General features: G+C 44.7%; 2 protein-coding genes across 2 annotated transcripts; both read right to left on the reverse strand.

The window, feature by feature from the left end:
• Window positions 1-202: 202 nt before the first annotated feature.
• On the reverse strand, window positions 203-3,261 carry LOC147204794 (transmembrane protein 248). Its single transcript, XM_086112533.1, has 7 exons — window positions 3,033-3,261; window positions 2,323-2,499; window positions 1,134-1,398; window positions 954-1,047; window positions 719-860; window positions 500-640; window positions 203-406 (listed from the first exon to the last, which is right to left on the reverse strand). The coding sequence occupies exons 2-7, from the start codon at window positions 2,479-2,481 to the stop codon at window positions 386-388; spliced, it is 822 nt and encodes a 273-aa protein (XP_085968659.1). The 5' UTR covers window positions 2,482-2,499; window positions 3,033-3,261; the 3' UTR covers window positions 203-385.
• A 4,303-nt stretch (window positions 3,262-7,564) lies between these two features.
• On the reverse strand, window positions 7,565-11,308 carry plbd2 (phospholipase B domain containing 2). Its single transcript, XM_086112414.1, has 12 exons — window positions 11,074-11,308; window positions 10,900-10,993; window positions 10,646-10,804; window positions 10,248-10,348; window positions 9,957-10,171; window positions 9,679-9,773; window positions 9,097-9,257; window positions 8,868-8,963; window positions 8,719-8,790; window positions 8,469-8,621; window positions 8,223-8,385; window positions 7,565-8,139 (listed from the first exon to the last, which is right to left on the reverse strand). Exons 1-12 carry the CDS (start codon window positions 11,283-11,285, stop codon window positions 7,969-7,971), a joined length of 1,692 nt encoding a protein of 563 aa, XP_085968540.1. The 5' UTR covers window positions 11,286-11,308; the 3' UTR covers window positions 7,565-7,968.
• Between the last annotated feature and the right edge of the window lie 96 nt (window positions 11,309-11,404).

Consider the following 11,404-nt stretch of genomic DNA (forward strand, 5'->3'; position numbering starts at 1 on the left):
AAAAATAAATATTTATGGTTATGGTTCATTACAGTCCATGTTCGGTGTGCCCTAAAATGAAATTACTTAATGAGTAAAACCAGCCTTATTTGCTATTTATTATTTAGATAAAGTATATAATCATAATTAAAATAACTGATTAAAAATAATCAAATAGGTTGACAAAGAGTATGCATCATGTACAATTAAACAGCAAACAGAATTAACTGTTTTTCTTTCAGTTTTACTTTTAATCTGACAGACATTTACACTGGAGACACTGGATAACAGCAAACAGAAAACTGGATGAGAAGTACATATTAAATAAAACCTTTTCATTTGGAATCCAATTGCATAGAAGGATAATTTTTCTCACTGGACTGATTCCTTCACTTGACAAAATTGTTCAAGTGTCAATCAAAGGTTCCTGCAACAAACAAACAACAACAATGGCATTGAGAATCCAAACCAAGTTTGGCATGCTTCACAACTGTACAATAATAAAAGAAATGACATTTACATTTTGAAGGTCCGGCTCCTTCCTGTGGTAGTTGCGCATCTTTGAATGTGACAGGCTAGCAGCTAAACAAAGTATTAAACAAACTCCTATCAGACACATACTGACTTCTATCAGATGTCGCACTGCCAGCGACCGCTCCTCCTAGACACGGAGAAAATAAATTGCAGGGTGATGTGTTATTTGGCAGAACACATTATTTATATATCATCCATGCCGTACCTTTGTTAACATAATAGTGAGAGTAGGGTCATTCCTGTAGAGAAGACCATAGCAGGCTTGTGATGCTAGTGGTGGCTGGTCAGTTGCCTCCACATGGACAGATGAATGGATGTTGCTTGGTGCGGGACACTCTGGGGGAAGCCTACAAACAAACATAATGCAAAATGTAAACAATGAGTTGTGGTATCAGCATACGTGTAGGTTCAAAATACAACTTGAGTGCAGCCAAACACACCGGCTCATAGGGAAGAGAGCGGTTGAAGCTCTTAAAGTGAGGCAGGTGTAGGTATCATTTTCACGGTGGATATTTACATTCACAATCTCACTGCCTAAAGAGAAAAACAATTGCACAAGATGAACAATTACAAGACATTCTTGTTTACCGCAAATCTAAGTGCTGAATTGCAATACCAACCCCCAAGATCCAACTGACTGGCTCTCAAGGTTGTGAAAACGTCAACATCTTTTGGAAGGCCGTGGCTGTTTGCGATAGTCAGAGGAACCTTGAGATGCAAACTGGTGATATGTGCGGGCTGTGGTGTCAAGTCGAGTGAGGCGTCTCTATTTCTTTTCTGTTCTCCAAGTGGAGATGGGCCTAGAGACACCAGCTCATCTGAACTCCCATTGGTTTTAACACACAGATGGAAGTGTGCCAACGTAGAAAGGAGATGGTTCCAGTCCTGGGAGACAAAGCGGCATTTGACATCATGATGATAACGCTGGTGACCTAAATAAAGTGTCGTTTAGGTCAAGTTCATTTCTGTTGCACTATCAAGCTCTTGAACAATAGCACTAGGCAAATTTTCAAACACTTTTTCAGAATTCTGTTTTAAATGAGAATTATATTTCTAAGTACGGACCAGAAAAATCCAGGTTGGTAAAAAAACTGCATTTCTTTGCACTATTTTATGTTACTTAAACACTTTTATACTCATTTGTTTAGTCTGAGGATAAGAAAGTAGACTTTGTTTCTTTCCCTCTCCCTGATATTGTCTTATCACTTTGTTGTGAGACAAAGCAGGATTTCTGTGTGTCATCAGTCACATGAAACATGCGAAAACTGCCTATTCATGTGCGCTCTGATATCGCCTGGGAAGAATTAGGTAGACACTTGACTTCATGAGTAGACGTCAGGGGGCATTTGAACTGTGTACCTGCATGCAAGTTTTCATTGAATTGTATCTTTCATTATTCTCAAAGTGCATGTCTTATCTACTCAATACTGTATATAATACTTTATTTACACTTGAAATTTTTACTTTCAGTGTGGAGGTCGTTTCCACTTAGATTAAACGTTTGAAAAAGCCGCCCTTGGTCACTTGTCAGTGAATTCATCATAAATTGGAGGATGTTCATGAAAACATAAATTCTTATTCATCTTGATAATATTGTCCCTGTTACAACATGACAGTAAATATATAAAAAAACAAGACAGTACCACATTTCTTTTTGTAGTATTTTAACTCGTAAAATGAAATGATGAAATGAATGAAGTCACGTGCACAATACAACTGCTTGACACCGAGTCATGCTGATTCCAACTTGCACTTTATGTTAAATGTCGCATTCTCCCTCAAACGCAAGACAAATAAAGCAGACCTTACCTTTGCTGTGTCAGGATTGGGCAGAGGGTGATTATTGCTATAAGAACTGAGGCAGATAAATGAAATAGCCAGCATCAGGAGACACAAGAAAAATGTCACAGCCGGTGGGTTCTGGGACACGTAATCTCTTAAATTGCAAAGTGGCTGCCAAGATGCCATAGTCGAACCCGATTAAACCTGAAATTAAGTAAACACAGGAAACACACATCACAAATCTCTCGTGAAATATTGAGTGACCATATGTTCATTTCTCATTTAAGGATAGGAGTAATTATATGCGTGTCGCATATATACATATACTTTATACGTTACTCCCGACCAAACTTTACGAAAGGATATTATTCACAATTGTTTGGGGCAGCAACATTTACGGCAACAGGGCACAGTCGTACGAAAATACGCCCGAGTTTCACGCTCGAAGACTTGTGGTTAAAAAAACAACAATCATTTTTAAAAAATAGTAATAAAACGTTTTATTTTTGTCACAAGTGGATAGTCGTCGAGGCCAACGTATATACGTACAAAGTAAAAGGAAAAGTGTGGTTCCACACAAACAGAACTAAAATTATAAACACCGTAATTCAAAATGGGCAATTCCAAAATCAATGAAAGAAACACCAGTGAGTGATCCGTCACAAATGCAACAGTTAATGTCTGCATGTATGTAATTTTGTTATGAAGCAAATATTTTGCGCAGGACAGAGACTTACGTCAGCAATACTTCAGTAGGGGAAAGTGAAGTCGAATTTGTTTTAAACGGTGCTGTCTTTCCTACGTTGGAAAGAAAGCACCTTTTCATCTCTCTTTAACCAGATGACAAAATCCAACAAATGCGATAGAGAGGTGGCATAACGGTTCGGATTGGATTTTCCGAAGAGGTGCAAGGAGTTCAGTTGCTGGATTGACAGCTACGACACGAGTGTTTTCTTTACGACACTCAAGCAGTATACGGTACGGCTGTAAACTGGTTGGATGACGAGAACCACGTGAGTGTTGATAACCTGTCGGTGACATCACTTGGTTACCAGTGCGCTGTCAGCCTGTCGGATGCAGCCGTGGTGTACATTGGTCCATATAATCCATACCTGTCAACTCATAGGGTTTAGCCATAGTTCATACGGATTTTGTGGTGAATCTTACTATATGGCCGTATAGCACAAATCATACGGATTCTGACAATTTCCGTTGTTTTCCCCCCTAACAAGTAGTTCCGTTTGCTTTTGCCCAGAATGGTGCTAGTCTACTCGAATGCTTTCATTTCCAAAGTAAATATGAATGGATGCTGTAACTTCGAGCCGATGGGTCTGCATTTGGAGTTGGTGAAAAAAGTAACGCAGGAATACAACTCTGAACACAGTAATGCCACTAAGTAGAATGATGATTAGACTTTAACCAGACATTGTATTATGGAGATCTACAATAAATATCATTGAAAATTTCGTGGGGGGGGGGGGTTGCCGTTATTTTGACATATAAAATGCTTTGGTATGTTATAAGGATTTTTTGCTCTTTATAAGGATTTTTTTGGTAGTTTATACAGGTTGGCGCTCCAAAAAGTTGGCAGGTCCATCCATCCATCCATCATCTACCGCTTATCCGGGGCCGGGTCGCGGGGGCAACAGCTTTAGCAGGGAAGCCCAGACTTCCCTCTCCCTAGCTACTTCTTCCAGCTCTCCCCGGGGGATCCCGAGACGTTCCCAGGCCAGCTGGGTGACATAGTCTCTCCAGCGTGTCCTGGGTCTCCCTCGGGGTCTCCTCCCGGTGGGACATGCCCGGAACACCTCACCAGGGAGGCGCTCAGGGGGCATCCGAATCAGATGCCCAAGCCACCTCATCTGGCTCCTCTCGATGTGGAGGAGAAGCGGCTCGACTCTGAGCCCCTCCCGGATGTCCGAGCTTCTCACCTTATCTCTAAGGGAGAGCCCGGACACCCTGCGGAGAAAACTCATTTCGGCCGCTTGTAGCCGGGATCTCGTTCTTTCGGTCACGACCCATAGCTCGTGACCATAGATGAGGGTTGGAACGTAGATCGACCGGTAAATTGAGAGCTTCGCCCTTTGGCTCAGCTCCTTCTTCACCACGACAGACCGATACAACGTCCGCATCACAGCAGACGCTGCACCGATCCGCCTGTCGATCTCCCGCACCCTCCTGCCCCCACTCGTGAACAAGACCCCAAGATACTTGAACTCCTCCACTTGGGGCAAGATCTCCTCCCCGACCCGGAGGGGACAGTCCACCCTTTTCCGACTGAGGACCATGGTTTCAGATTTGGAGGTGCTGATCTTCATCCCAACCGCTTCACACTCGGCTGCGAAATGCTCCAGTGAGAGTTGGAGAGCCCCGTTTGAAGGAGCCAACAGCACCACATCATCTGCAAAAAGCAGGGATGCAATACTGAGGCCCCCAAAACGGATCCCCTCAACGCTTCGGCTGCGCCTAGAAATTCTGTCCATAAAGGTTATGAACAGAATCGGCGACAAAGGGCAGCCTTGGCGGAGTCCTACCCCCACTGGAAACGATTCCGACTTACTGCCGGCAATGCGAACCAAACTCTGACATCGGTGGTATAGTGACCGAACAGCCCGTATCAGGGGGTTCGGTACCCCATACCCACGAAGCACCCCCCACAGAACTCCCCGAGGGACACGGTCAAACGCCTTCTCCAAGTCCACAAAACACATGTAGACTGGTTGGGCGAATTCCCACATACCCTCGAGGACCCTGCTAAGGGTGTAGAGCTGGTCCACTGTTCCACGGCCGGGACGAAAACCACACTGCTCCTCCTCAATCTGAGGCTCGACTTCCTGACGGACCCTCCTCTCCAGCACCCCTGAATAGACCTTACCAGGGAGGCTGAGGAGTGTGATCCCTCTGTAGTTGGAACACACCCTCCGGTCCCCCTTTTTAAAAAGAGGGACTACCACCCCAGTCTGCCAATCCAGAGGCACTCTCCCTGTTGACCACGCGATGTTGCAGAGGCGTGTCAACCAGGACAGCCCCACAGCATCCAGAGCCTTGAGGAACTCCGGGCGGATCTCATCCACCCCCGGGGCCTTGCCACCGAGGAGCTTTTTAACCACATCGGTGACTTCAACCACAGAGATAGGAGAGCCCACCTCAGAGTCCCCAGGCTCTGCTTCCTCCAAGGAAGGCGTGTTGGTGGAGTTGAGGAGGTCTTCGAAGTACTCTGCCCACCGATTCACAACGTCCCGAGTCGAAGTCAGCAGCGCCCCATCCCCACTGTACACAGTGTTAGTGGTGCACTGTTTCCCCCTCCTGAGACGTCGGATGGTGGACCAGAATTTCCTCGAAGCCGTCTGGAAGTCGGCTTCCATGGCCTCACCGAACTCTTCCCACGCTCTGGTTTTTGCCTCGGCGACCACCGAAGCTGCGTTCCGCTTGGCCAGTCGATACCCGTCAGCTGCCTCTGGGGTCCCACAGGCCATAAAGGCTCGATAGGACTCCTTCTTCAGCTTGACGGCATCCCTTACTGCTGGTGTCCACCAGCGAGTACGGGGGTTGCCGCCACGACAGGCACCAACCACCTTACGGCCACAACTCAGATTGGCCGCCTCAACAATAGAGGCACGGAACATGGTCCACTCGGGCTCAATGTCCCCCGCCTCCCCCGGAACATGGGAAAAGCTCTGTCGGAGGTGGGAGTTGAAACTCCTTCTGACAGGGGATTCCGCCAGACGCTCCCAACAAACCCTCACAATACGTTTGGGTCTGCCAGGACGGACCGGCATCTTCCCCCACCAGCGGAGCCTACTCACCACCAGGTGGTGATCAGTTGACAGCTCCGCCCCTCTCTTCACCCGAGTGTCCAGAACATGCGGCCGCAAATCCGATGATACAACTACAAAGTCGATCATCGAACTGCGGCCTAGGGTGTCCTGGTGCCAAGTGCACATATGGACACCCTTATGTTTGAACAAGGTGTTCGTTATGGACAATCCGTGGCGAGCACAGAAGTCCAATAACAAAACACCACTCGAGTTCTGATCGGGGGGGCCGTTCCTCCCAATCACGCCCCTCCAGGTCTCACTGTCATTGCCCACGTGAGCATTGAAGTCCCCCAGCAGAACAAGGGAGTCCCCAGCAGGAGTACTCTCCAGCACACCCTCCAAGGACTCCAAAAAGGGTGGGTATGCTGAGCTGCTGTTTGGTGCATATGCACAAACAACAGTCAGAACCCGTCCACCCACCCGAAGGCGGAGGGAGGCAACCCTCTCGTCTACCGGTATGAACCCCAATGTACAGGCACTGAGCCGGGGGGCAATGAGTATGCCCACACCTGCTCTGCGCCTCTCACCTTGAGCAACTCCAGAGTGGAAGAGAGTCCAACCCCTCTCGAGAGAACTGGTACCAGAACCCAGGCTGTGTGTGGAGGCAAGTCCGACTATATCCAGTCGGAAATTCTCTGCCTCACACACCAGCTCGGGCTCCTTCCCTGCCAGAGAGGTGACATTCCATGTCCCAAGAGCTAGCTTCTGCAGCCGAGGATCGGACCGCCAGGGTCCCCGCCTTTGGCTGCCGCCCAGCTCACATTGCACCCGACCCCTTTGGCCCCTCTCATGGGTGGTGAGCCCATGGGAAGGGGGACCCACGTTGCCTCTTCGGGCTGTGCCCGGCCGGGCCCCATGGGTGTAGGCCCGGCCACCAGGCGCTTGCCAACGAGCCCCACCTCCAGGCCTGGCTCCAGAGGGGGGCCCCGGTGACCCGCGTCCGGGCAAGGGAAACCTTGGTCCATATATTTTTCTCTTCATAAGGGGTCTTTGAGCCGTGCTTTGTCTGGCCCCTCACCTAGAACCTGTTTGCCATGGGTGACCCTGCCAGGGGCATAAAGCCCCAGACAACTTAGCTCCTCGGATCATTGGGACACACAAACCCCTCCACCACGGTAAGGTGACGACTCACGGAGGGGAAGTTGACAGGTATGATAATAATTATCATACCTGTCAAATTATTAAGTTGACAGGTATGATAATAATTTCTGACAATTACATTGGAACTTATTAAGCAATTATATTTCTACTTTATCTCTGAGGATTCCAGATAGAGAACAAATAGCGTGTACTTTGACAGTTTTTAGTGCAATGTGTATAGAATTTAGCACGACCCAAAAATGCACTTCCCATAAATTCACAAAAATGATGTTTTGATTTGAAGCATAGATTTCATGTTCTGCACATCTTTTAGGGTCATTAGTTATGTGGAATGAATGTGACATCGAAGATGATATCTCAATGGTGAGTTTATTTAGAGTATGGTTTTTCCAAAAAATGCAAGCAGCATATTATGATTACAAAACAATTATCAAATAAAATCTGTCAAATAATAATGATTTAAACGTTGATTTAGTGTTAAGAAATAGACAATTCAAACGTCATCAAACATAAATCAATGGAACAATTCAATTTTACAATAGTACAGGCTGTAAATGATTTGTTCATCTTCCCTCACATTCAAATCTCCCTTGTGTGCGTTTATTGTTGAAATAGTGCAAAAGAAGCAGAAAATCCAGAATTTAATCTGCATACTGATAAATCTGAGAACCCATTGACATTTAGTATTATTTCCCTTTGTCAAAACCTCCGCTGCTCCTCCAGCCCACCATGTCTATGTCAGGCATTATTGCAATCAAGGTGTCCAGGTGACTTTTACAGGCTTGAACGCCCAAATATCAGGCTGACCCATGTGCAGCAGGTCATTGTATGGAGACATGCTCCATTGGAAGGGGGGCAGCTGGTCCCAGGTCGGCCCACTTACGGCCAGCATCTCATACCGACGAAACATTCCATAGGAGGTCATCTGCACAAAACAGACATCATGCATCAGTGTGTTTCAGGCAGGGCCTATTAATGGATTCATAGAATGTCAAAAAAGACAAACACCTTCATGTCTGTTCCTCCATGGGACCTTTGCCATAAGGCGCGAAATGGATAGGTGCCGTTTGCCGGATTTAGGTCTGAGCGAGCGGAGATAGCATTTTCTCCATTCTCAGGTGGATTGCAGTCTTGGCAACGTGACAAGGGGTCTTCTTTGAAGTTATTATATCTAAACAGATAAAAACATTAAAGTATAGAAAAATTATGATGCATTTAAATGCACAAAAAGTACATTTGTTTCACGATCTATACCTCATGAGGCGCATCATGGAGGCAACGTCTGTCACAGCTTTTTGGTCTCTCTTGAATATCTGAGCACGAGGATTCTGGTCCAGGGAGAACCACGAGCCAAACTTTTTCACCAGCTCATTGCAGCCGCTCGCATTAAATATGTCCTCATAGTACCTTCCATAAGAGATGGTCCAAAAATGATATTAGTTGCAAACATGGGCAGGTCACATTCACCATACCGGTACTGTAAATATTGTGGATCCATACTTACGGTATGTTGTAACTTGCCCAGTATCCTTTCTGAAGTAATTCTTCTGTTTTATCCGTAAAAACAATTTGACCCCTGAAATGTTAAAGCAAAAGGAATAGCCTATTTGAAACAAACAAAACAACCACATAAAATAAGTTTAATAGACTTACGGAATCTGCTCTAACACGACAAACAGGTCCTCCATGATGTTGGTCATGCCTGGAGTGAAGTTGTTATAGTCCACAATCATCCACTGATTGTTGTACCTAAAAAGCATGAAAGGTCCAAATCGAAAATGAAAATCTTTATTTTATTCTTTACTCAAGAATCGAGACTGGTATACATCTTAAATTCATGACTTGAGCATTTTTAGGAGGTGAATAATACTTGGAAACCTACGTGCCACTGTTGTACTTGCTGAATAACTCTGCCCAGGCTTTGGCAGTGACTGCCAGACGATTAGCCACAATATTTCTGAGCCATTCCATCACGGTGCCAGTGGGTTGAACAAATTTCCACAAAGCAGGGTTGCTGTTTCTAATGGTAGTTTCCAGGGTAACCTACAACCATATATGATGAGTAAGTAATTCAAACATATTGTATTGTAGGCGAAGCTTTTCTTAGTCAAGTGAAAAAATGTCTTTACAATAAGATGTTCTGTGTAGCTCCACTAGTCTAAACACGGCATTCTGATTATTATTATGCTTGTGTAATTTGAATTGAGCAGCAAAATCCGTCTGTTTTTACCCAGCTCAGGTGGCGGCCATTTTGCCACTGAAAATGACATCACAGCAGCTCAGGTCACAAACAAGCACGATTCACGTCTTTTCTGAGTTTGATCATAAGATGTTCGCGAGCTGAGCTGTGATTGGTCACCATACAGAACGTCATCTTGTAAAGAAAATGTTTGACTTGACTTCTCCTTTAATCATTATCACGCAAAGGGACTATCATTGCATCATAGCTGCTGATAGCTCTTACCAAGCCACTACTAAGGATATAAAAGTCATCTCCAGAAAAAATAGATCCAGGGTAGGAGGAGAATGCCTGGATCTGTCCGGGGAGGATAAGATTGTCTGGGGACAAAATTAATAAATATGATAGTGATCCAAAACTTAACATGCATTATCCTCACGAACAACATTTTGCATTGTTGGCAACAATGTTGGCTACTTGTCACCCTTAAAAACATGAGTACCGTTAACTTTTATACATAGCGTGTGTAAACACAAAATACAGGAAAGGAGTCATGAAAATACCTAATGGAGAAACTTTGAAGGCAAAGGAATATTTCTTGATGATCCGCAACATTGACTGGTAGGTTCCCCATGTGTCATGTGACACCAGTAGATCCTTATTGTTTGGTAGCAGCTTAATGAGAGCAGAGCATGAGCCAGATCCTACTGGTCGAGTCAGACTGGATTTATTTAGAGCTGATTCCAAGTCTTCCAGATCTCCCGCCATTTGGAAGAGTCTGGTTGGTAATACAAGGCAATTTCATTTGTTTAGCGTTTAGTTTGTCCTATTTTATATAAGTCACATCTACTTACATGAAACCAAATGGATTAAAGGACATTTGGTCAGAAGGAAATGAGAGTTCTTCATTGTAACTGTCCTCCAGACCTTTGAGCTGAAGAAGAACCAGGCGAACCTGTCATGCAAAATACAACAATAATTTTAAAGAGCCTTGTTTATTTACTGTGGTCCGTCTTTTGACCCTTCTCTTACATAAGGACTGCAATAATAATACATGGTTGAATTAGAATAGTCCCAAAATGTCAGAAACTAAAAAAAAAAAAAAAAAAATTATAATTAAAAAAAAATCACTCTGAAATACTTGACTCTGTTTTTTTTAATGTTTTTTTTTTTTTTTACTTTAACACGTTTCAGCTTGACCTGAAATACAACAGGACGTGACATTTATTCAGATAGAAGACCTCCAACGTACCTGGTACCAGTAAGGCGAATTTGGCTCCTTCTCAATTTGCTCCTGAATCCACTGCAGGTTGCTAGTGATGAAAGTCTTAAGGCGATCACAGTAACCAGAATGTCTCGAGAAAGGTCCACAGTAACCCATGAGAGTATTCATCCAGTGTTTGTAGATAAGCTAAACACAGAAATATCCATAAGCAACTAAAACATATTATCTTGGAAGGCCCAGTGCAACCAAGCAAGGGTAATCCAATGTTTTTAGAGGTTGACCTGAGATGTGACTGCAGCCTCCACGGCTCCGGCAGCATACGCCTGGATACTGTCATTGTATTGACTGTTGGTAGTCACCTCCAAGAAACCCCAGCTGATTTGATGCGAACACATTGGATTCAGTAAAAGCAGCAGTTCAAGTAAATGTGTTTTTCAGCCTTGTTATCGACCTACCCTGACGTTTGAATGTCGTCGGTGAAGTTAGCCCACGCCACAAAATCTTCTCTGTAACCCTCCAGGAGAGAGAGTTGCCCCGTGATTTTGTCAATAACTGCCGTTTGTACTTCAGCTCCAGCCAAGTTATTGAGTACAGGTAAAACGCAACTAACAGTCAAAACGAGGGTAAACCTGCACAATAAAGACATCTCGACCGAGCAGCAAGACATATTTTCACGAATGAGTCACATGATATGAGGGAGTCATCACATGATCACAGCAGAGATTTTTTTCTTTTTACGGACAATACCAGAGTTCATCAAAACAGAATGAAAACAAAAAAGATAAA

This window comes from Hippocampus guttulatus, chromosome 5, assembly GCF_054856545.1.
Source record: "Hippocampus guttulatus isolate MCC_2025c chromosome 5, RoL_Hgut_1.0, whole genome shotgun sequence".
Lineage (NCBI taxonomy): Eukaryota > Metazoa > Chordata > Actinopteri > Syngnathiformes > Syngnathidae > Hippocampus > Hippocampus guttulatus.

What these genes read in the sequence shown, in the direction of transcription:
- LOC147204794 (XM_086112533.1), bottom strand. Translation starts at nt 2,481, where the DNA reads ATGGCATCTTGGCAGCCACTTTGCAATTTAAGAGATTACGTGTCCCAG. An exon ending in CAGTCAGTTGGATCTTGGGG is followed by an intron (nt 1,048 to 1,133) that starts GTTGGTATTGCA and finishes TTTTCTCTTTAG; the next exon opens with GCAGTGAGATTGTGAATGTA. An exon ending in TCACTATTATGTTAACAAAG is followed by an intron (nt 641 to 718) that starts GTACGGCATGGA and finishes CTCCGTGTCTAG; the next exon opens with GAGGAGCGGTCGCTGGCAGT.
- plbd2 (XM_086112414.1), bottom strand. Translation starts at nt 11,285, where the DNA reads ATGTCTTGCTGCTCGGTCGAGATGTCTTTATTGTGCAGGTTTACCCTC. An exon ending in AGGCTGCAGTCACATCTCAG is followed by an intron (nt 10,805 to 10,899) that starts GTCAACCTCTAA and finishes TTCTGTGTTTAG; the next exon opens with CTTATCTACAAACACTGGAT. An exon ending in TGGGCAAGTTACAACATACC is followed by an intron (nt 8,622 to 8,718) that starts GTAAGTATGGAT and finishes CTCTTATGGAAG; the next exon opens with GTACTATGAGGACATATTTA.